Genomic DNA, 26,558 nt, shown 5'->3' on the forward strand with positions numbered 1-26,558 from the left:
CCTGTATATAGCCTCCACATTGACTCTGTATCTGTACCCCCTGTATATAATTTGTTATTCTTATCTCTTACATTTTTGGGGGGAATTTTCTTAAACTGCATTGTTTGTTAAGGGCTTGTAAGTAAGCATTTGTATTCGGCGCATCTGACAGATATAATCTGATTTAAACAGTCACACATGGACACACACACCAAGGCCCACCTACATGTTGACATTCTAGTCATTTAGCAGATGCCCTTATCCAGAGAGACTTAAAGGTAGTGCATTCATCTTAAGATAGCTAGGTGGGACAACCAAACATCACAGTCAGTAGCTAGGGGTTCAATAGCTAGGGGTTCAGAAGCGTGGGTTTCAGAAGCTTGGGTTTCAGAAGCTTGGGTTTCAGAAGTTTGGGTTTCAGAAGTTTGGGTTCTGTAGCTGCTAGGGTTTCAGTAGCTAGGGGTTCAGTAGTAGGTAGGGGTTCCAGTAGCTAGGGGTTCCAGTAGCTAGGGGTTCCAGTAGCTAGGGGTTCCAGTAGCTAAGGGTTCAATAGCTAGGGGTTCCAGTAGCTAGGGTTCCAGTAGCTAGGGGTTCAGTAGCTAAGGGTTCAATTAGCTAAGGGTTCAGTAGCTAAGGGTTCAATTAGCTAGGGGTTCAATTAGCTAGGGGTTCAATAGCTAGGGGTTCAATAGCTAGGAGTTCAATAGCTAGGGGTTCAATAGCTAGGGGTTCAGTAGCTAGGGGTTCCAGTAGCTGGGGGTTCCAGTAACTAGGGGTTCCAGTAACAAGGGTTCCAGTAACTAGGGGTTCCAGTAGCTAGGGGTTCAGTAGCTAGGGGTTCCAGTAACTAGGGGTTCAGTAGCTAGGGTTCCAGTAACTAGGGGTTCAGTAGCTAGGGGTTCCAGTAGCTAGGGGTTCCAGTAGCTAGGGTTCCAGTAGCTAGGGTTCCAGTAACTAGGGGTTCAGTAGCTAGGGGTTCAGTAGCTAGGGGTTCCAGTAGCTAGGGGGTCCAGTAGCTAGGTGTTCCAGTAGCTAGGTGTTTCAGTAACTAGGGGTTCAGTAGCTAGGGGTTCCAGTAACTAGGGGTTCAGTAGCTAGGGGTTCCAGTAGCTAGGGGGTCCAGTAGCTAGGGGTTGCAGTAGCTAGGGGTTCAGCAGCTAGGGGTTCCAGCAGCTAGGGGTTCCAGCAGCTAGGGGTTCCAGTAGCTAGGGGTTCCAGTAGCTAGGGGTTCCAGTAGCTAGGGGTTCCAGTAGCTAGGGGTTCCAGTAGCTAGGGTTCCAGTAACTAGGGGTTCAGTAGCTAGGGGTTCAGTAGCTAGGGGTTCCAGTAGCTAGGGGTTCCAGTAGCTAGGGGTTCAGTAGCTAGGGGTTCCAGTAGCTAGGGGTTCCAGTAGCTAGGGGTTCCAGTAGCTAGGGGTTCCAGTAGCTAGGGGTTCCAGTAGCTAGGGTTCCAGTAGCTGTTTCAGTAACTAGGGGTTCAGTAGCTAGGGGTTCCAGTAGCTAGGGGGTCCAGTAGCTAGGGGTTGCAGTAGCTAAGGGTTCAATAGCTAGGGGTTCCAGTAGCTAGGGTTCCAGTAGCTAGGGGTTCAGTAGCTAAGGGTTCAATTAGCTAGGGGTTCAGTAGCTAAGGGTTCAATTAGCTAGGGGTTCAATTAGCTAGGGGTTCAATAGCTAGGGGTTCAATAGCTAGGAGTTCAATAGCTAGGGGTTCAATAGCTAGGGGTTCAGTAGCTAGGGGTTCCAGTAGCTGGGGGTTCCAGTAGCTAGGGGTTCCAGTAACAAGGGTTCCAGTAACTAGGGGTTCCAGTAGCTAGGGGTTCAGTAGCTAGGGGTTCAGTAGCTAGGGGTTCCAGTAGCTAGGGTTCCAGTAACTAGGGGTTCAGTAGCTAGGGGTTCCAGTAGCTAGGGTTCCAGTAGCTAGGGGTTCCAGTAGTTAGGTGTTCCAGTAACTAGGGGTTCAGTAGCTAGGGGTTCCAGTAGCTAGGGGTTCCAGTAGCTAGGGTTCCAGTAACTAGGGGTTCAGTAGCTAGGGGTTCAGTAGCTAGGGGTTCAGTAGCTAGGGGTTCCAGTAGCTAGGGGTTCCAGTAGCTAGGTGTTTCAGTAACTAGGGGTTCAGTAGCTAGGGGTTCCAGTAACTAGGGGTTCAGTAGCTAGGGGTTCAGTAGCTAGGGGTTCCAGTAGCTAGGGGGTCCAGTAGCTAGGGGTTTCAGTAGCTAGGGGTTCAGTAGCTAGGGGTTCAGTAGCTAGGGGTTCCAGTAGCTAGGGGTTCCAGTAGCTAGGGGTTCAGTAGCTAGGGGTTCAGTAGCTAGGGGTTCCAGTAGCTAGGGGGTCCAGTAGCTAGGGGTTCCAGTAGCTAGGTGTTTCAGTAACTAGGGGTTCAGTAGCTAGGGGTTCCAGTAACTAGGGGTTCAGTAGCTAGGGGTTCAGTAGCTAGGGGTTCCAGTAGCTAGGGGTTCCAGTAGCTAGGGGTTTCAGTAGCTAGGGGTTCAGTAGCTAGGGGTTCCAGTAGCTAGGGGTTCCAGTAGCTAGGGGTTCCAGTAGCTAGGGGTTCAGTAGCTAGGGGTTCAGGAGCTAGGGGTTCAGGAGCTAGGGGTTCCAGCAGCTAGGGGTTCCAGTAGCTAGGGGTTCCAGTAGCTAGGGTTCAGTAGCTAGGGGTTCCAGTAGCTAGGGGTTCCAGTAGCTAGGGGTTCAATAGATAGGGGTTCAATAGCTAGGGGTTCCAGTAGCTAGGGTTCCAGTAGCTAGGGTTCCAGTAGCTAGGGGTTCCAGTAGCTAGGGGTTCCAGTTGCTAGGGGTTCCAGTAGCTAGGGGTCCATTCAATTGGCAACCGATTTATGCAAATATTCTCAAATCTGCATAAAGAAAATATCCACATTTTCCAAACAGTGGTGTGTTTCCACCAAACTGAATTGTTGAGAATAAAGATGTGATGACATAGTGATGTGTGTGATGACATAGTGATGACATAGTGCATCGTTTAAGTTTCAATGTACTGAATAAAAATCTAACATTCAATAAGTTTCCATGAATTATCACCTCTACTGATTGTTTTAATACTAACTGTTAAATAGCAAATGTGACGGGGGGTAGGTTCTGTGGGGTGGGGGGGGGGGGGGGTAGGTTCTGTGGGGGGTTGGGGGGAGGTAGGTTCTGTGGGGGGGGGGGGGGGGGTAGGTTCTGTGGGGGGGGGGGTAGGCTCTGTGGGGTGGGGGGGTAGGTTCTGTGGGGGGGGGGGTAGGTTCTGTGGGGTGGGGGGTAGGTTCTGTGGGGTGGGGGGGGGTAGGCTCTGCGGGGTAGTGGGGGGGGTTAGGCTCTGCGGGGTGGGGGTGTAGGCTCTGCGGGGTGGGGGGTTAGGCTCTGCGGGGTGGGGGTTAGGCTCTGCGGGGTGGGGGGTAGGCTCTGCGGGGTGGGGGGTAGGCTCTGCGGGGTGGGGGTGTAGGCTCTGCGGGGTGGGGGGGTAGGCTCTGCGGGTAGGTTAGTCTACAATACATGAAGAGATTATTAAGAGTGAGAATATTTGTATTTGTCAAAATGGCGGTCAAGCATCGATCATCAAGCCACCAGAATCAGACCCTCGACATTTATTGGAAAGGAGCATCAAGTCAATAATCACTGTGCTCTTTCAGCACCCGGTGAAGTTCCTCACAACTGATTTCATCTGTAGCCGAATAGAACTGCATGCTTTTGTCGTGGGTGGACCACACAACATGTGATCCCGTGACTTCAAATTAACTTTGATATGACGGTTATTAAATCAATATTTGGCATTTAGGTTTATACAGGCTATTTCTTACGTCATTCATTTTACAGACGCAAAAAAAAAAGATCACAAATGATCTGACGGAATTTTGGAGTGTAGGGTCTGGAGTATAGGGGTTGGAGTATAGGGGTTGGAGTATAGGGGTTGGAGTATAGGGTCTGGAGTATAGGGTTGGAGTATAGGGGTTGGAGTATAGGGGTTGGAGTATAGGGGTTGGAGTATAGGGGTTGGAGTATAGGGTCTGGAGTATAGGGTCTGGAGTATAGGGGTTGGAGTATAGGGGTTGGAGTATAGGGGTTGGGGTGTAGTGTAGGGGTTGGAGTATAGGGGTTGGAGTATAGGGGTTGGAGTATAGGGGTTGGAGTATAGGGGTTGGAGTATAGGGGTTGGAGTATAGGGGTTGGGGTGTAGTGTAGGGGTTGGGGTGTAGTGTAGGGGTTGGGGTGTAGTGTAGGGGTTGGGGTGTAGTGTAGGGGTTGGAGTATAGGGGTTGGGGTGTAGTGTAGGGGTTGGGGTGTAGTGTATGGGGTTGGAGTGTAGGGGTTGGAGTGTAGGGGTTGGAGTGTAGGGGTTGGAGTATAGGGGTTGGGGTGTAGTGTAGGGGTTGGGGTGTATTGTAGGGGTTGGGGTGTAGGGGTTGGAGTGTAGGGGTTGGAGTGTAGGGGTTGGAAGTTAGGGTCTGGAAGGTAGGGGTTGGAGTGTAGGGGTTGGAGTGTAGGGGTTGGAGTGTAGGGGTTGGAGTGTAGGGGTTGGAGGGGTTGGAGTTAGGGGTTGGAGTTAGGGGTTGGAGTGTAGGGGTTGGAGTGTAGGGGTTGGAGTGTAGGGGTTGGGGTATAGGGGTTGGGGTGTAGGGGTTGGGGTGTAGGGGTTGAGCATAGCCTGAAGGTGGGGAGGGGCAGTTCCTCTTGCTGCTCCGTAGGTAAGTGCGGTAGACTTCATGTGCATCTCTGATTTCTTTTCTCTAATTCACATCACTACGTTTAACACATTGAAGACGACCAACCAACCAATCATAACCCCTACTCACCCTGTTGAAGACGACCAACCAACCAATCATAACCCCTACTCACCCTGTTGAAGACGACCAACCAACCAATCATAACCCCTACTCACCCTGTTGAAGACGACCATCCAACCAATCATAACCCCTACTCACCCTGTTGAAGACGACCAACCAACCAATCATAACCCCTACTCACCCTGTTGAAGACGACCAACCAATCATAACCCCTACTCACCCTGTTGAAGACGACCAACCAATCATAACCCCTACTCACCCTGTTGAAGACGACCAACCAACCATAACCCCTACTCACCCTGTTGAAGACGACCAACCAACCAACCAACCAACCATAACCCCTACTCACCCTGTTGAAGACGACCAACCAACCAACCAATCATAACCCCTACTCACCCTGTTGAAGACGACCAACCAACCATAACCCCTACTCACCCTGTTGAAGACGACCAATCAACCAATCATAACCCCTACTCACCCTGTTGAAGACGACCAACCAACCAATCATAACCCCTACTCACCCTGTTGAAGACGACCAACCAACCAACCAATCATAACCCCTACTCACCCTGTTGAAGACGACCAACCAACCATAACCCCTACTCACCCTGTTGAAGACGACCAACCAACCATAACCCCTACTCACCCAGTTGAAGACGACCAACCAACCAACCAACCATAACCCCTACTCACCCTGTTGAAGACGACCAACCAACCAACCAACCAACCATAACCCCTACTCACCCTGTTGAAGACGACCAACCAACCAACCAACCAACCAACCAACCAACCAACCATAACCCCTACTCACCCTGTTGAAGACGACCAACCAACCAACCATAACCCCTACTCACCCTGTTGAAGACGGGCAGCATCATGTAGAGTTTCTCCTCCTGCTCCTTCTGGGTCATGTGACGTGGAGGGTGGCAGAGCTCTGAGAAGAGGCGTCTGAGGTGCATGAGGCCAAGTGCATTGTCTTGCGGGCTACACTCCTCCTGCCGCGGCCTACCCATGATCCTCTTCACCATGTTCATCTTGAGCGGCTTCGTCCGGCCAAAGCCAGCCCTGAGAGGATGAGGAGGGAGGAGGAAAATTACTTCATTTCTATTTAATTTTACTATACCTTTCCAGGAAGTGCTTTGAACCATTTTTTTAAATCTATTGAATTAAAAATGTATTGTTCACTTGTAGAACGGCATCAGTAGCAACAGATAATCTGGTCAGCAGTCTAAAGGCCACGGTCACCTTTACTCCTCAATTATCCCTCTATATTGTAGTTGGGGAATAAAGAGATAGTGTCGAAGGATGGATGAAAAGAGAGATAGAAAGTCTAGAGAGAGAGAGAGAGAGAGAGAGAGAGAGAGAGAGAGAGAGAGAGAGAGAGAGAGAGAGAGAGAGAGAGAGAGAGAAGGGACGGCGGATGATGGAGAGAAATCATTGGAAAATATGGAAGGAGGGAAAAGAGAGAGGAGAGACCGTGAGAGGAGAGGACGTAAGAGAGGAGAGGACGTAAGAGAGGAGAGGCCGTGAGAGAGGAGAGGCCGTGAGAGAGGAGAGGCCGTGAGACAGGAGAGGCCGTGAGAGAGGAGAGGCCGTGAGAGAGGAGAGGACGTGAGAGAGGAGAGGCCCTGAGAGAGGAGAGGCCCTGAGAGAGGAGAGGCCCTGAGAGAGGAGAGGCCCTGAGAGAGGAGAGGCCCTGAGAGAGGAGAGGCCCTGAGAGAGGAGAGGCCCTGAGAGAGGAGAGGCCCTGAGAGAGGAGAGGCCCTGAGAGAGGAGAGGCCGTGAGAGAGGAGAGGCCCTGAGAGAGGAGAGGCCGTGAGAGAGGAGAGGCCCTGAGAGAGGAGAGGCCCTGAGAGAGGAGAGGCCGTGAGAGAGGAGAGGCCGTAAGAGGGAAGAGGCCGTAAGAAAGGAGAGGCTCCTAAGAGAGGAGAGGACGTGAGAGAGGAGAGGCCGTGAGAGAGGAGAGGACGTGAGAGGGGAGAGGCCGTGAGACTATGGCCGGCTCTGACTGCATGTGGGTACACAGACCCACTGTGGCCCCTCAAGATGAGTTCAGATTTGTTGTGCGCCCCATCCCTGATATACAGAACCAGTCAAAAGTTTGGATACATATTCATTCAAGGGTTTTTCTTTATTTTCTACATTGTAGAATAACAGTGAAGACATAAAAACTATGAAATAACACATATGGAATCATGTAGTAACCAAAAAAAAAAAAAAAAGTGTTAAACAAATGTAAAAAAAATTTCTACTGTGTTATTGACTTGTTAATTGTTTACTCCATGTGTAACTCTGTGTTGTCTGTTCACACTGCTATGCTTTCGCAGTTGCAAATGAGAACTTGTTCTCAACTAGCCTACCTGGTTAAATAAAGGTGAAATAAAAAAATAAAAATTAATATATTTTATATATTTGAGATTCTTCAAAGTAGCCACCCTTTGCCTTCATGACAGCTTTGGCATTCTGTGGCTACAGTGTAGAATACACTGTAGGATAAAGACACACACATATCCATTATTGTTGCTATAAGGAAATGTACTAAGCTAAATGCAAAAAATACCAGCAATGGAGGCCGGAGAGGCCTTCCATGATTATTAGGCCATTCTGCGTGAACGTGGACGAAAAATTATTATTATGAATTTGGATCTTCCACAAATGGAATTAGGGCTGGGACCTCACAATACGATACTTTTGTTCTGATACGATATGTATTGATACGATATGTATTGATACGATATGTATTGATACGGTATGTATTGATATGTATTGATACATGTATTGATATGTATTGATACGATATGTATTGATACGATATGTATTGATACGGTATGTATTGATATGTATTGATACATGTATTGATATGTATTGATACGATATGTATTGATACGATATGTATTGATACGATATGTGTATTGATACGATATGTATTGATACGGTATGTATTGATATGATATGTATTGATACATGTATTGATACGGTATGTATTGATACGATATGTATTGATACGATATGTATTGATACGGTATGTATTGATACATGTATTGATATGATATGTATTGATATGATATGTATTGATACAGTATGCATTGATACGGTATGTATTGATACGATATGTATTGATACGATATGTATTGATACGATATGTATTGATACGGTATGTATTGATATGATATGTATTGATACGATATGTATTGATACGATATGTATTGATATATGTATTGATATGTATTGGTACGATATGTATTGATATGGTATGTATTGATACATGTATTGATACGATATGTATTGATATGATATGTATTGATACATGTATTGATACGATATGTATTGATACGATATGTATTGATATGTATTGATACGATATGTATTGGTATGATATGTATTGATACATGTATTGATATGCATATGATATGTATTGATACGGTATGTATTGATATGTATTGATATGTATTGATATGATATGTATTGATACATTGATACGTATTGATATGCATTGATATGATCGTATATGTATTGATATGTATTGATATGATATGTATATGTATTGATACGTATATATGTATTGATATGTATCGATGTATTGATATGTATTGATACGATATGTATGCGATATAAATGTATCGATACGATATGTATTGATACGGTATTGATATGTATTGATACATGTATGTATTGATACGATATGTATTGATACGATATGTATTGATACGATATGTATTGATACATGTATGTATTGATACGATATGTATTGATACGATATGTATTGATACGGTATGTATTGATACGGTATGTATTGATATGATATGTATTGATACATGTATTGATACATGTATTGATACGATATGTATTGATACGATATGTATTGGTACGATATGTATTGATACATGTATTGATACATGTATTGATACATGTATTGATACACGTATTGATACATGTATTGATACGATATGTATTGATACGATATGTATTGCGATTCGATACTGGGATTTTATTGCGCTTCAAAAGTTCCAAAAAGATATATCGATCACCATATGTCTGCTGCAGAAGGGGCGAGAGAGAGCCATGAGAAAACGAGTTTCGATCAGTCATGGAAATTAAAAGTGTCGCAATCAAAATGGCTCCCTATTTTTATTTCACCTTTATTTGATGGAGATGAAGAAGCTATGAAGTAAAGAATACTGGAGTTTTGGTGCAGGTACAGCCGTTATTGTCAAGACGATACAATATATAGTCAAAAACAATAACGATATCGATCCCCCCCCCCAATCAAAAGAATGCATATACACTGAACAAAAATATAAATGCAACATCCTTTATATGAACTGTGACTCAGTAAAATCTTTGAAAATATTTCATGTTGCATTTGATATTTTGTGTTCAGGGTAGAAAGGTCCTTCAAAGGAGAAGGATGGTTGGCATAAGTCTACATTTGAAACGTGGGCTAAATCATGAACCAACACTAGCTTAATATACCCAGAGTTATCAGCTTCTTTCCTTCTTTAGGTCGAGACATTGAAGTTCACACGTGGGCTGTAGCCGGTGTGATAAGAGTGACAGAACCACCCTTCCCTTCCTGCCATCCCCTCACGCCTCTGACACCCTCACTATGACACGTGGGCTGTCCTGCCATCCCCTCACGCCTCTGACACCCTCACAATGACACGTGGGCTGTCCTGCCATCCCCTCACGCCTCTGACACCCTCACAATGACACGTGGGCTGTCCTGCTATCCCCTCACGCCTCTGACACCCTCACTATGACACGTGGGCTGTCCTGCCATCCCCTCACGCCTCTGACACCCTCACAATGACACGTGGGCTGTCCTGCCATCCCCTCACGCCTCTGACACCCTCACAATGACACGTGGGCTGTCCTGCTATCCCCTCACGCCTCTGACACCCTCACTATGACACGTGGGCTGTCCTGCCATCCCCTCACGCCTCTGACACCCTCACTATGACACGTGGACAGAATTGAACTAGTACAGACAGATGAAACGGCATGTTCATCTGCTGGTCATTTATGAACATTTGAACATCTTGGTCATGTTCTGTTATAATCTCTACCCGGCACAGCCAGAAGAGGACTGGCCACCCCACATAGCCCGGTTCCTCTCTAGGTTTCTTCCTAGGTTTTGGCCTTTCTAGGGAGTTTTTCCTAGCCACCGTGTTTTTACACCTGCATTGTTTGCTGTTTGGGGTTTTAGGCTGGGTTTCTGTACAGCACTTTGAGATATCAGCTGATGTACGAAGGGCTATATAAATAAATTTGATTTGATTTGATGTTGTGTATGGAGAAGTCACAACGCAAAAAACTAATTTGGCATAAAGTTGGAGCTTAAAAATGATCAACTTTGTGATAAAACCTCTATTTCACCAACAATATAGCCTGAACATTTCCTCTAAAATAAATCACCATAAATAAATCGATGTCTTAAATTAATTTGTATTTTTAATTATCCTTTATTTAACTAGGGAAGTCAGTTAAGAACAAAATCTTATTTACAATGATGGCCTAGGAACAAATCAAATCAAATGTTATTTGTCACATACACATGGTTAGCAAATGTAATGTGAGTGTAGCGAAATGCTTGTGCTTCTAGTTCCGACAATGCAGTAATAACCAACAAGTAATCTAATTAACAATTCCTAAACTACTGTCTTATACACAGTGTAAGGGGATAAAGAATATGTACATAAGGATATATGAATGAGTGATGGTACAGAGCAGCATAGGCAAGATACAGTAGATGGTATTGAGTGCAGTATATACATATAAGATGAGTATGTAAACAAAGTTGCATAGTTAAAGTGGCTAGTGATACATGTATTACATAAGGATGCAGTGGGTTAACTGCATTGTTCAGGGGCAGAAGGACAAATGTTTACCTTGTCAGCTCGGGATTCGATCTAGCAACATTTGGGTTACTGGCTCAACGCTCTGACCACCAGGCTACCCGCCTCCTCTAACCACCAGGCTACCCGCCTCCTCTAACCACCAGGCTACCCGCCTCCTCTAACCACCAGGCTACCCGCCTCCTCTAACCACCAGGCTACCCCGCCTCCTCTAACCACCAGGCTACCCCGCCTCCTCTAACCACCAGGCTACCCCGCCTCCTCTAACCACCAGGCTACCTCGCCTCCTCTAACCACCAGGCTACCCCGCCTCCTCTAACCACCAGGCTACCCCGCCTCCTCTAACCACCAGGCTAACCACCAGCCTCCTCTAACCACCAGGCTAACCCCAGCCCCCCTCCTCCTCTAACCACCAGGCTACCCCACCAGCCTCCTCTAACCACCAGGCTACCCGCCTCCTCTAACCACCAGGCTACCCGCCTCCTCTAACCACCAGGCTACCCCGCCTCCTCTAACCACCAGGCTACCCCGCCTCCTCTAACCACCAGGCTACCCGCCTCCTCTAACCACCAGGCTACCCGCCTCCTCTAACCACCAGGCTACCCGCCTCCTCTAACCACCAGGCTACCCGCCTCCTCTAACCACCAGGCTACCCGCCTCCTCTAACCACCAGGCTACCCGCCTCCTCTAACCACCAGGCTACCCCGCCTCCTCTAACCACCAGGCTACCCCGCCTCCTTAAACCACTAGGCTACCCGCCTCCTCTAACCACCAGGCTACCCGCCTCCTCTAACCACCAGGCTACCCGCCTCCTCTAACCACCAGGCTACCCGCCTCCTCTAACCACCAGGCTACCCGCCTCCTCTAACCACCAGGCTACCCCGCCTCCTCTAACCACCAGGCTACCCACCTGCATCTCTTTCCACTGAAACCGAGTTACAGCACCCTGGTCTCTGAAAGTAGTGCTCCTTTTATAAGTGTAACAGAAAGATTTTGGTCTCAGATACAGTTCACACAAATCAGCCAATCGAGTCAGTGACACGATGTTTACGACGCCGAGGTAGCTGAGGGTCTGTTCTTTCCCTGCGAACTAGCACAACGTCTCCTCTCTCTGCAACATCCCCCTTCTAAAGCCCTACCAATAACTCTGCCTGTCTGAGATAACCATAGTAGCTAGGGAAGGGCTAATATTGTTCATTCCTGGACAACAAAAAATGTTACCGAGGCTTGCAGAATGTGATAAGACGTAGCAGCCTAGGTTTAGTTCGCCAACATGTGATGGATTTTAGGTTTATTTTCAATGTGCAGGTTTACGTTTATAGACAGTAACTCGTTAGCAAATTCTTTGTTCCTTTCCCCGAAATGCCGTGAAAGATTGAAGCCTAAATCATTTTTTTTTGTTTGTTCAATGTTACATTTACATTACATTTAAGTCATTTAGCAGACGCTCTTATCCAGAGCGACTTACAAATTGGTGCATTCACCTTATGACATCCAGTGGAACAGTCACTTTACAATAGTGCATCTAAATCTTAAAGGGGGGGGGTGAGAGGGATTACTTATCCTATCCTAGGTATTCCTTAAAGAGGTGGGGTTTCAGGTGTCTCCGGAAGGTGGTGATTGACTCCGCTGTCCTGGCGTCGTGAGGGAGTTTGTTCCACCATTGGGGGGCCAGAGCAGCGAACAGTTTTGACTGTTGTTAAACCAATTACAGACTAAGCCCTGCCTCCAAAAGATATACACATATATGCAGCGTTTGGAGAGGTGTAGGAGGCTGACACTGGGTACACTGGTGCCCGGGGAGCTGTTGTGGGGGTGTTAAGTGCCTTGATCAAGGGCACAATGGCAGGAAATTCCAACTTGGATTTGATACCAGCAACCCTTCGGTTGCCAGATTACTTCCCACCAGATTTTTCCTGTTGGACCCTTGGATTCGAACTGGCAACCCACCAGTTGCAGGCTCGCCTCGCTAACCGCTAGGCTACCTGCCGATCCAGAGATTTTGCCATGGTAAATCAATAATTTTCCATGGCAAACCAAAACATATGTCTTGCAGCCCTGTTTTCAGGGCGTGAGGAAAAGGAAAGGTCAGTTCAAGACATGTTAAACAAAAGCCACGATTAACTGTGTCAGGATGACTGTACGATCAGAATGAGGGCCTAGGCTATATGACGTAAACCTACATAGTGACGATGAGGCTAAACAATGGAGCCAAGTCTTCTTTCATTTTGACTTTACCTCTTTCTACCCAATTGGTAGTTACAGTATTGTCTCATCGCTGCAACTCCCGTACGGACTCAGGAGAGGCAAAAGTCGAGAGCCGCGCGTCCTCTGAGAACGGCTTCTTGACACAATGCCCACTTAACCTGGGAGGCAGCCGCACCATTGTGTCGCAGGAAACACTGTTACACCTGGCGATGGTGTCAGCGTGCACTGAGCCCGGCCCGCCACAGGAGTCGCTAGTGCGTGATGGGACAAGGACCACCCCCCATGGGTCTCCCGGTCACGGCCGGCTGCTACAGAACCTGGACTCTGACCCAGAATATCTAGTAACACAGCTAGCACTGTGATGCAGTACCTTAGACCACTGAGACAGAGCCTGGACCCGAACCAGGATCTCTAGTAACACAGCTAGCACTGCAGTACCTTAGACCACTGAGACAGAGCCTGGACCCGAACCAGGATCTCTAGTAACACAGCTAGCACTGCAGTACCTTAGACCACTGAGACAGAGCCTGGTCCCGAACCAGGATCTCTAGTAACACAGCTAGCACTGTGATGCAGTACCTTAGACCACTGAGACAGAGCCTGGACCCAAACCAGAATCTCTAGTAACACAGCTAGCACTGTGATGCAGTACCTTAGACCACTGAGACAGAGCCTGGACCCGAACCAGGATCTCCAGTAACACAGCTAGCACTGCAGTACCTTAGACCACTGAGACAGAGCCTGGACCCGAACCAGGATCTCTAGTAACACAGCTAGCACTGCAGTACCTTAGACCACTGAGACAGAGCCTGGACCCGAACCAGGATCTCTAGTAACACAGCTAGCACTGTGATGCAGTACCTTAGACCACTGAGACAGAGCCTGGACCCGAACCAGGATCTCCAGTAACACAGCTAGCACTGTGATGCAGTACCTTAGACCACTGAGACAGAGCCTGGACCCGAACCAGGATCTCCAGTAACACAGTGATGCAGTACCTTAGACCACTGCGCCACTCGGGAGGCCCTCTGAGAGACTTTCTATCGTCCTTCTATTTCCTGACTCACAGAATAAAGAGAATAGGCCTAGACATGAATTAATTCTCACCATTTGCAGCCAAATCAGGTTTTCCCAATTACTGCTTACCTCAGCTCGTTTCCCTTCATTTCTCCTCTCTCAATAATGGCCAAAGAAGCTTTTACAGCTTCCTTCCAAAACATATTGGCTCGTTTCATTTGGTAATGAATTGCATGGAGAACGAGATCACGTCTAGGTAAAATGTAGTAAGCCACCTGTCAGACAGAGACTAGTTAGAGGAATACCACCTGTCAGACAGAGACTAGTTAGAGGAATACCACCTGTCAGACAGAGACTAGTTAGAGGAATACCACCTGTCAGACAGAGACTAGTTAGAGGAGAGGAATATCACCTGTCAGACAGAGACTAGTTAGAGGAATATCACCTGTCAGACAGAGACTAGTTAGAGGAGAGGAATATCACCTGTCAGACAGAGACTAGTTAGAGGAACACCACCTGTCAGACAGAGACTAGTTAGAGGAATACCACCTGTCAGACAGAGACTAGTTAGAGGAGAGGAATGCCACCTGTCAGACAGAGAGTAGTTAGAGGAATATCACCTGTCAGACAGAGACTAGTTAGAGGAATACCACCTGTCAGACAGAGACTAGTTAGAGGAATATCACCTGTCAGACAGAGACTAGTTAGAGGAGAGGAATACCACCTGTCAGACAGAGACTAGTTAGAGGAATACCACCTGTCAGACAGAGACTAGTTAGAGGAATACCACCTGTCAGACAGAGACTAGTTAGAGGAATACCACCTGACAGACAGAGAATAGTTAGAGGAATACCACCTGTCAGACAGAGACTAGTTAGAGTAATATCACCTGTCAGACAGAGACTAGTTAGAGGAGAGGAATACCACCTGTCAGACAGAGACTAGTTAGAGGAGAGGAATACCACCTGTCAGACAGAGACTAGTTAGAGGAATATCACCTGTCAGACAGAGACTACTTAGAGGAGAGGAATATCACCTGTCAGACAGAGACAAGTTAGAGGAATACCACCTGTCAGACAGAGACTAGTTAGAGGAATATCACCTGTCGGACAGAGACTAGTTAGAGGAATACCACCTGTCGGACAGAGACTAGTTAGAGGAGAGGAATACCACCTGTCAGACAGAGACTAGTTAGAGGAATACCACCTGTCAGACAGAGACTAGTTAGAGGAATACCACCTGTCAGACAGAGACTAGTTAGAGGAAAACCACCTGTCAGACAGAGACTAGTTAGAGGAACACCACCTGTCAGACAGAGACTAGTTAGAGTAATATCACTTGTCAGACAGAGACTAGTTAAGAGGAATACCACCTGTCAGACAGAGACTAGTTAGAGGAATACCACCTGTCAGATAGAGACTAGTTAGAGGAATACCACCTGTCAGACAGAGACTAGTTAGAGGAATATCACCTGTCAGACAGAGACTAGTTAGAGGAATACCACCTGTCGGACAGAGACTAGTTAGAGGAATACCACCTGTCGGACAGAGACTAGTTAGAGGAACACCACCTGTCAGACAGAGACTAGTTAGAGGAATACCACCTGTCAGACAGAGACTAGTTAGAGGAATACCACCTGTCAGACAGAGACTAGTTAGAGGAAAACCACCTGTCAGACAGAGACTAGTTAGAGGAACACCACCTGTCAGACAGAGACTAGTTAGAGGAATATCACCTGTCAGACAGAGACTAGTTAGAGGAATACCACCTGTCAGACAGAGACTAGTTAGAGTAATATCACCTGTCAGACAGAGACTAGTTAAGAGGAATACCACCTGTCAGACAGAGACTAGTTAGAGGAATACCACCTGTCAGACAGAGACTAGTTAGAGGAATAACACCTGTCAGACAGAGACTAGTTAGAGTAATATCACCTGTCAGACAGAGACTAGTTAGAGGAATACCACCTGTCAGACAGAGACTAGTTAGAGGAATACCACCTGTCGGACAGAGACTAGTTAGAGGAATACCACCTGTCAGACAGAGACTAGTTAGAGGAATAGCACCTGTCAGACAGAGACTAGTTAGAGGAATAGCACCTGTCAGACAGAGACTAGTTAGAGGAATAGCACCTGTCAGACAGAGACTAGTTAGAGGAATAACACCTGTCAGACAGAGACTAGTTAGAGGAATAACACCTGTCAGACAGAGACTAGTTAGAGGAATATCACCTGTCAGACAGAGACTAGTTAGAGGAATACCACCTGTCAGACAGAGACTAGTTAGAGGAATACCACCTGTCAGACAGAGACTAGTTAGAGGAATACCACCTGTCAGACAGAGACTAGTTAGAGGAATACCACCTGTCAGACAGAGACTAGTTAGAGGAATACCACCTGTCAGACAGAGACTAGTTAGAGGAATATCACCTGTCAGACAGAGACTAGTTAGAGGAATACCACCTGTCAGACAGAGACTAGTTAGAGGAGAGGAATATCACCTGTCAGACAGAGACTAGTTAGAGGAATATCACCTGTCAGACAGAGACTAGTTAATGGAGAGGAATACCACCTGTCAGACAGAGACTAGTTAGAGGAATACCACCTGTCGGACAGAGACTAGTTAGAGGAATATCACCTGTCAGACAGAGACTAGTTAGAGGAACACCACCTGTCAGACAGAGACTAGTTAGAGGAATAGCACCTGTCAGACAGAGACTAGTTAGAGGAATAGCACCTGTCAGACAGAGACTAGTTAGAGGAGAGGAATACCACCTGTCAGACAGAGACTAGTTAGAGGAATATCACCTGTCAGACAGAGACTAGTTAGAGGAGAGGAATACCACCTGTCAGACAGAGACTAGTTAGAGGAATATCACCTGTCAGACAGAGACTAGTTAGAGGAACACCACCTGTCAGACAGAGACTAGTTAGAGGAGAGGAATATCACCTGTCAGACAGAGACTAGTTAGAGGAATACCACCTGTCGGACAGAGACTAGTTAGAGGAATACCACCTGTCAGACAGAGACTAGTTAGAGGAATACCACCTGTCAGACAGAGACTAGTTAGAGTAATATCACCTGTCAGACAGAGACTAGTTAGAGTAATATCACCTGTCAGACAGAGACTAGTTAAGAGGAATACCACCTGTCAGATAGAGACTAGTTAAGAGGAATACCACCTGTCAGATAGAGACTAGTTAGAGGAATACCACCTGTCAGACAGAGACTAGTTAGAGTAATATCGCCTGTCAGACAGAGACTAGTTAGAGGAATACCACCTGTCAGACAGAGACTAGTTAGAGGAATACCACCTGTCGGACAGAGACTAGTTAGAGGAATACCACCTGTCAGACAGAGACTAGTTAGAGGAATACCACCTGTCGGACAGAGACTAGTTAGAGTAATATCACCTGTCAGACAGAGACTAGTTAGAGGAATACCACCTGTCAGACAGAGACTAGTTAGAGTAATATCACCTGTCAGACAGAGACTAGTTAAGAGGCAGTATAATGTAATGTGGAGGCAGTATAATGTAATGTAGAGGCAGTATAATGTAATGTAGAGGCAGTATAATGTAATGTGGAGGCAGTATAATGTAATGTGGAGGCAGTATAATGTAATGTAGAGGCAGTATAATGTAATGAGGAGGCAGTATAATGTAATGTGGAGGCAGTATAATGTAATGTGGAGGCAGTATAATGTAATGTGGAGGCAGTATAATGTAATGTAGAGGCAGTATAATGTAATGTAATGTAGAGGCAGTATAATGTAATGTGGAGGCAGTATAATGTAATGTGGAGGCAGTATAATGTAATGTGGAGGCAGTATAATGTAATGTGGAGGCAGTATAATGTAATGTGAGGCAGTATAATGTAATGTGGAGGCAGTATAATGTAATGTGGAGGCAGTATAATGTAATGTGGAGGCAGTATAATGTAATGTGGAGGCAGTATAATGTAATGTGAGGCAGTATAATGTAATGAGGAGGCAGTATAATGTAATGTGGAGGCAGTATAATGTAATGTAGAGGCAGTATAATGTAATGTAGAGGCAGTATAATGTAATGTGGAGGCAGTATAATGTAATGTGGAGGCAGTATAATGTAATGTGAGGCAGTATAATGTAATGTAGAGGCAGTATAATGTAATGTGGAGGCAGTATAATGTAATGTAGAGGCAGTATAATGTAATGTAATGTAGAGGCAGTATAATGTAATGTAATGTGGAGGCAGTATAATGTAATGTAATGTGGAGGCAGTATAATGTAATGTGGAGGCAGTATAATGTAATGTAGAGGCAGTATAATGTAATGTAATGTGGAGGCAGTATAATGTAATGTGGAGGCAGTATAATGTAATGTGGAGGCAGTATAATGTAATGTGGAGGCAGTATAATGTAATGTGGAGGCAGTATAATGTAATGTAATGTGGAGGCAGTATAATGTAATGTGGAGGCAGTATAATGTAATGTAGAGGCAGTATAATGTAATGTAATGTAGAGGCAGTATAATGTAATGTGGAGGCAGTATAATGTAATTTAATGTGAGGCAGTATAATGTAATGTGGAGGCAGTATAATGTAATGTGGAGGCAGTATAATGTAATGTGGAGGCAGTATAATGTAATGTAACGTGGAGACAGTATAATGTAATGTAATGTGGAGACAGTATAATGTAATGTAATGTAGAGGCAGTATAATGTAATGTGGAGGCAGTATAATGTAATGTGGAGGCAGTATAATGTAATGTGGAGGCAGTATAATGTAATGTGGAGACAGTATAATGTAATGTAATGTAGAGGCAGTATAATGTAATGTGGAGGCAGTATAATGTAATGTGGAGGCAGTATAATGTAATGTGGAGGCAGTATAATGTAATGTGGAGACAGTATAATGTAATGTAGAGGCAGTATAATGTAATGTGGAGGCAGTATAATGTAATGTGGAGACAGTATAATGTAATGTAGAGGCAGTATAATGTAATGTAGAGGCAGTATAATGTAATGTGGAGGCAGTATAATGTAATGTAGAGGCAGTATAATGTAATGTGAGGCAGTATAATGTAATGTAGAGGCAGTATAATGTAACGTGGAGGCAGTATAATGTAATGAGGAGGCAGTATAATGTAATGTAGAGGCAGTATAATGTAATGTAGAGGCAGTATAATGTAATGTGGAGGCAGTATAATGTAACGTGGAGGCAGTATAATGTAACGTGGAGACAGTATAATGTAACGTAGAGGCAGTATAATGTAATGTAGAGGCAGTATAATGTAATGTGGAGGCAGTATAATGTAATGTGGAGGCAGTATAATGTAATGTGGAGACAGTATAATGTAATGTAGAGGCAGTATAATGTAATGTGGAGGCAGTATAATGTAATGTAGAGGCAGTATAATGTAATGTAGAGGCAGTATAATGTAACTATTGCTGACAGCGAACCTGAACAATCAAAATAAAATATTTTGAGGAAGTGGCTATGGCATTTCAAGATGACTCTTCATCACAGGAGTAATGTTTGATAATAGTGGCTATCGGCATTAGACTGTGAAGGCTTTCCGCATGCTTCGGTTCGGCTGGTACCTTTTTCTACCTTTATTTAACCAGGCAAGTCAGTTAAGAACAAATTCTTATTTTCAATGACGGCCTAGGAACTGTGGGTTAACTGCGTGTTCAGGGGCAGAACGACAGATTTGTACTTTGTCAGCTCGGGGATTTGAACTTGCAACCTTCCGGTTACTAGTCCAATGCTCTAACCACTAGGCTACCTGCTGGTTACTAGTCCAACGTTCTAACCACTAGGCTACCTGCTGGTTACTAGTCCAACACTCTAACCACTAGGCTACCTGCTGGTTACTAGTCCAACACTCTAACCACTAGGCTACCTGCTGGTTACTAGTCCAACGTTCTAAACACTAGGCTACCTGCTGGTTACTAGTCCAACGCTCTAACCGCTAGGCTACCTGCTGGTTACTAGTCCAACGCTCTAACAACTAGGCTACCTGCTGGTTACTAGAGCACCTGCTGGTTACTAGTCCAACGCTCTAACCACTAGGCTACCTGCTGGTTACTAGTCCAACACTCTAACCACTAGGCTACCTGCTGGTTACTAGTCCAACACTATCCACTAGGCTACCTGCTGGTTACTAGTCCAACGCTCTAACCACTAGGCTACCAGCTGGTTACTAGAGCACCTGCTGGTTACTAGTCCAACGCTCTAACCACTACGCTACCTGCTGGTTACTAGTCCAACGCTCTAACCACTACGCTACCTGCTGGTTACTAGTCCAACGCTCTAACCACTACGCAACCTGCTGGTTACTAGTCCAACGCTCTAACCACTACGCAACCTGCTGGTTACTAGTCCAACGCTCTAACCACTAGGCTACCTGCTGGTTACTAGTCCAACACTCTAACCACTAGGCTACCTGCTGGTTACTAGTCCAACACTCTAACCACTAGGCTACCTGCTGGTTACTAGTCCAACACTCTATCCACTAGGCTACCTGCTGGTTACTAGTCCAACGCTCTAACCACTAGGCTACCAGCTGGTTACTAGAGCACCTGCTGGTTACTAGTCCAACGCTCTAACCACTACGCTACCTGCTGGTTACTAGTCCAACGCTCTAACCACTACGCAACCTGCTGGTTACTAGTCCAACGCTCTAACCACTAGGCTACCTGCTGGTTACTAGTCCAACACTCTAACCACTAGGCTACCTGCTGGTTACTAGTCCAACGCTCTAACCACTAGGCTACCTGCTGGTTACTAGTCCAACGCTCTAACCACTAGTCCAACTAGTCTCTAACCACTAGGCTACCTGCTGGTTACTAGTCCAACAACCACTAGGCTACCTGCTGGTTACTAGTCCACCAACCACTAGGCTACCTGCTGGTTACTAGTCCAACGCTCTAACCACTAGGCTACCTGCTGGTTACTAGTCCAACACTCTAACCACTAGGCTACCTGCTGGTTACTAGTCCAACACTCTAACCACTAGGCTACCACTAGGCTACCTGCTGGTTACTAGTCCAACGCTCTAACCACTAGGCTACCTGCTGGTTACTAGTCCAACGCTCTAACCACTAGGCTACCTGCTGGTTACTAGTCCAACGCTCTAACCACTAGGCTACCTGCTGGTTACTAGTCCAACGCTCCCAACTACCTGCTGGTTACTAGTCCAACGCTCTAACCACCAACACTCTAACCACTAGGCTACCTGCTGGTTACTAGTCCAACAACTCTAACCACTAGGCTACCTGCTGGTTACTAGTCCAACGGGCTACCTGCTGGTTACTAGTCCAACACTCTAACCACTAGGCTACCTGCTGGTTACTAGTCCAACACTCTAACCACTAGGCTACCTGCTGGTTAATAGTCCAACGCTCTAACCACTAGGCTACCTGCAGCTGAAGCGTTTTAGAAGAGGAATAGACTTGACAATAGGTTGTGTGTCCCAAATGGCAACCTGTTCCCTACATAGAAAACAACTTCTGATCAGGGCCCATAAGGCTGTTGTCAAAAGTATGTCGGGAATAGGGTGCCATTTGGGATGCAGATGGAGAGTGAACAACAAGACAAAAGGCCTTCCAGGAATGTAGACTCCTCTTCTTCTTTTCTAGTCTTTTCCAAGGCATTCCCCTAGAGGGTCGCCAGCTACAGTCTTTTCCAAGGCATTCTCCTAGAAGGACGCCAGCTTCAGTCTTTTCCAAGGCATTCCCCTAGAGGGTCGCCAGCTACAGTCTTTTCCAAGGCATTCTCCTAGAAGAACGCCAGCTTCAGTCTTTTCCAAGGCATTTTCCTAGAAGGACGCCAGCTTCAGTCTTTTCCAAGGTATTCTCCTAGAAGGACGCCAGCTTCAGTCTTTTCCAAGGCATTCTCCTAGAAGGACGCCAGCTTCAGTCTTTTCCAAGGCATTCTCCTAGAAGGACGCCAGCTTCAGTCTTTTCCAAGGCATTCTCCTAGAAGGACCCCAGCTTCAGTCTTTTCCAAGGCATTCTCCTAGAAGGACGCCAGCTTCAGTCTTTTCCAAGGCATTCTCCTAGAAGGACGCCAGCTTCAGTCTTTTCCAAGGCATTCTCCTAGAAGGACGCCAGCTTCAGTCTTTTCCAAGGCATTCTCCTAGAAGGACGCCAGCTTCAGTCTTTTCCAAGGCATTCTCCTAGAAGGACGCCAGCTTCAGTCTTTTCCAAGGCATTCTCCTAGAAGGACGCCAGCTTCAGTCTTTTCCAAGGCATTCTCCTAGAAGGACGCCAGCTTCAGTCTTTTCCAAGGCATTCTCCTAGAAGGACGCCAGCTTCAGTCTTTTCCAAGGCATTCTCCTAGAAGGACGCCAGCTTCAGTCTTTTCCAAGGCATTCTCCTAGAAGGATGCCAGCTTCAGTCTTTTCCAAGGCATTCTCCTAGAAGGATGCCAGCTTCAGTCTTTTCCAAGGCATTCTCCTAGAAGGATGCCAGCTTCAGTCTTTTCCAAGGCATTCTCCTAGAAGGACGCCAGCTTCAGTCTTTTCCAAGGCATTCTCCTAGAAGGATGCCAGCTTCAGCCTTTTCCAAGGCATTCTCCTAGAAGGATGCCAGCTTCAACAAACCTCTCAAAGAGCAGTTAGCACAAACTCCTGTAAGATAAAGTGAAAGCATTGTCCAGGGTAAAATAATATTGTGTCTCAAATGGCACCCTATTCCCTATGTAGTGCACTACTTTTGACTAGGGCCCTATGGCATTCTCCTAGAAGGATGCCAGCTTTTGTCTTTTCCCTATGGCATTCTCCTAGAAGGATGCCAGCTTCAGTCTTTTCCAAGGCATTACTTTTGAAGGATGCCAGCTATGGCATCTTTTCCAAGGCATTACTTTTGAAGGACCCAGCACCCTATTCCCAAGGCACTCTTTTGAAGGATGCCAGCTTGGCAGCCTTTTCCAAGGCATTCTCCTTGAAGGATGCCAGCTTCAACAAACCTATCAAAGAGCAGTTAGCACAAACTCCCTATGTAGTGCACTACTTTTGACCATAAAGTGGCATTGTCCAGGGTAAAATAATATTGTGTCTCAAATGGCACCCTATTCCCCATGTAGTGCACTACTTTTGACCAGGGCCCTATGGCACCCTATTCCCTATGTAGTGCACTACTTTTGACTAGGGCCCTATGGTACCCTATTCCCTATGTAGTGCACTCTATTCCCTATGTAGTGCACTACTTTTGACCAGGGCCCTATGGCATCCTATTCCCTATGTAGTGCACTACTTTTGACCAGGGCCCTATGGCACCCTATTCCCTATGTAGTGCACTACTTTTGACCAGGGCCCTATGGCACCCTATTCCCTATGTAGTGCACTACTGTTGACCAGTGCAGTAGGGAATAGGGTGGCATTTGGGACTGCGCCTCTGTGACGTAACCACAGTAACAAGTCTCTGCTGTGACAGGACAGGCTAGTCAGGGGATGGTGGAGGAGCCTGGAAAATCCACTAAGAAAAGAAAAAAAACTGGAACTGCTGACAAAAATCTGTGAATTCCTAAACATGTTAGGATAAATACATATTTTCAATGAAGCAAGTGATAACAATGGAGCTTTCCCCCCCCCGCCCCGCTGTACAGCTGGTCAGATTCTGTAACATGATAGTAATTATACACTCCTCATGAAAACATCATTTTAAATCCAGCAGGTTGGTCTGGGTCCTGGAAACCGCAAAGGTTTGGCAGAGGCCTGGTTTACGTGTACATGGGGCAATCTCAAATGCATGTCCCAGCAGACACCAAAAAATATATAAAAACAACTAACTGCTATTGAGTCTTCACCTACTAGCCTACATAGATAGTGAGAGTCACAACAACAACATCGCCCGAGTCGCAGCAACAACAAAGCCCGAGTCACAACAACAACATCGCCCGAGTCGCAGCAACAACATAACCTGAGTCGCAGCAACAACAACAACAACAACAACACAGCCCGAGTCACAACAACAACATCGCCCGAGTCGCAGCAACAACAAAGCCCGAGTCGCAGCAACAACATAGCCCGAGTCGCAGCAACAACATAACCTGAGTCGCAACAGCAACAACAACATAGCCCGAGTCGCAACAGCAACATAGCCTGAGTCGCAACAGCAACACAGCCGAGTCGCAGCAACAACACAGTCCGAGTCACAACAACAACAGCAACACAGTCCGAGTCGCAACAGCAACAACAACATAGCCCGAGTCGCAGCAACAACACAGTCCGAGTCACAACATCGCCCGAGTCGCAACAGCAACATAGCCAGAGTCGCAACAGCAACAACAACATAGCCCGAGTCGCAACAGCAACAACAACATAGCCCGAGTCACAGCAACAACAACAACATAGTCCGAGTCACAGCAACAACAACAACATAGCCCGAGTCACAACAACAACAAAAACATAGTCCGAGTCACAACAACAGTCTGAGGCAGTGAGACAGAGATAGAATGAGGACTAATCTTTGTATCTTTGCCATTATGGAGTTGGCCATGTCCATGCTAAAACTCCCATCTAGAGCCCTCTCTACAGCCTGAGGTAAGAGCCAGAACGTACAGGAAGTAGCCCACATCTCATGCCAAGCAAGTGAAGACACGACCCAGAGAGATAGAGATGTCAAGAGTGTTTCATCCTTTCTATTACGACCTCAGTCAACAAGGCCTGACACACCACATCCAGACCCACCTCCATCATAATCATTTTTATATCAGCGAGTTTACACATCATTTACCTCAGGCTCCCAGCCCAGCCCAGCGCTCGCTCACACACACACACACACACACACACACACACACACACACACACACACACACACACACACACACACACACACACACACACACACACACACACACACACACACACACACACACACACACACACACACACACACACACACACACACACACACACTTCGATCAGTACATCTTGAAATTGATGAAAGCGGACTACAATGAATGTCAATAACCTTTATGATGGACTCGTAAGAGAATAAATAGAATTTTGTCATTTCAAAATGCGTGGACCCTGCATTACATTTTAGAGTTGTGGACGACTGGAATCGTCTGACAAATGAAACACGAAATAATTTAGGGGAAATATTTCAGGTCTGTGATTGGTCCTAGTCTGTTCAATTGGGTAACAAACTAAAGACAGGCTATTGTCTAAAGTCCATAAGATGAAGACCGTACATCCTCTACCCATATCCTACTGTACATGGACCATACATCCTCTACCCATATCCTACTGTACGTGGACCATACATCCTCTACCCATATCCTACTGTACGGGACCATACATCCTCTACCCATATCCTACTGTACGTGGACCATACATCCTCTACCCATATCTTACTGTACATGGACCATACATCCTCTACCCATATCCTACTGTACGTGGACCATACATCCTCTACCCATATCCTACTGTACGTGGACCATACATCCTCTACCCATATCCTACTGTACGTGGACCATACATCCTCTACCCATATCCTACTGTACATGGACCATACATCCTCTACCCATATCCTACTGTACGTGGACCGTACATCCTCTACCCATGTCTTGAGCAATGTCATCTGCCTCTAAAATCTGCTTTAATTTTGTAAACAGAAAGTCTTCCTTTCTCTGAGAAGAAAAGGCCTGAGCTGTAAAATCAGCCTAATGTTCTTATGCAATTTCCAGAAGCTACAAATGTAAGCTTTCTTCAGCCCTTGTCAATGTGGGGCCTTACACAAGCTTAGGGCACAATGACAAATAAGAGTTGTGTGTGTGTTGTTTTAAAAGTCTACTAAATATGTATCTTAAGAATGAAAAATCATCTATTATTTAGTTTCAGATCATAGCAAATTATGGGCTACACTAAAACTAACAAAGCAAGAAAAACGGGTGTATCCATACAACCCTGATGGTCCCACACTCCTTGCACAGATTGTCTCTTGACAATCCCTCCTCTGTGTTCCATCGACACAGCACAGCAGAAGAAGCCATTTCACGTCGATCGTTGCCGCAAATCAATCAGCTGTGCATGTCCGATAAGCTCTCACTGAGCAGTAAAACAAAAAACCCCCGGTCACCGCGGAGACAAGCCTCATCACCACCACCACACCACCGTCACAACATACCTGCTGTTCTTCTCCAGGTGTCCTGTCAGCATCTCAAGATGTCACCTCACGACAGACACAGAGACGCAGAATAATTACCCTCCAATTCCACAAAAACCAAGACGAGGAAAATCCCCTCTCCGCTTAGCCCCGAGCAAAGGGCTTCATGTTCGATAGAGAAGACGAAGGATAATGGTTATCTGAATTTGGTTGTTTGCCATCCGGTTACTAAGACAATCAGTGGTATCCAGAGTGGCTCAGTAGACTTTGTGACGAGGGAAGGCCGGAGGCACAGCTCTATCTTCGTGTTGGCAGTGCCTGGAACTGTGTGTGCCAGCGTACAGGCAGGCAGTCAGTGTGGTGTGGCCTTCAGGGACTGGCACAGCTGATCCCCCCCCCCCTCCCCTCCCTGTCACCTGCCTCACAACAGACCATGCGGGTGGTGTGGGTACTACGGGGTAGGGGGAGGGTGGCAGGAAGGGGGAGGCACCATCACAACAGGACAGAACACACCATCTTGAGGTTGGGGGGGGGGGCATTCAGGACAGGAAGATACCATCTGGGCTTGAGAACAGCAGATATAACTGCTAGGCCTACCTATGGTGAGGTACAGCAATTGGTGGAGCATA

General features: G+C 46.3%; 1 protein-coding gene across 1 annotated transcript in view; it reads right to left on the minus strand.

Annotated features, from left to right (window-relative positions):
• Window positions 1-26,224, minus strand: part of wdfy3 (WD repeat and FYVE domain containing 3) — a 206,092-nt gene extending 179,868 nt beyond the window's left edge. Inside the window, 2 exon segments of the mRNA XM_046351507.1 lie at window positions 5,611-5,821; window positions 25,951-26,224. Coding sequence (XP_046207463.1) covers window positions 5,611-5,821; window positions 25,951-25,982 — 243 coding nt within the window. The 5' untranslated portion in view covers window positions 25,983-26,224.
• Window positions 26,225-26,558: the final 334 nt, after the last annotated feature.

This window comes from Oncorhynchus gorbuscha, linkage group LG05 (assembly GCF_021184085.1).
Source record: "Oncorhynchus gorbuscha isolate QuinsamMale2020 ecotype Even-year linkage group LG05, OgorEven_v1.0, whole genome shotgun sequence".
Lineage (NCBI taxonomy): Eukaryota > Metazoa > Chordata > Actinopteri > Salmoniformes > Salmonidae > Oncorhynchus > Oncorhynchus gorbuscha.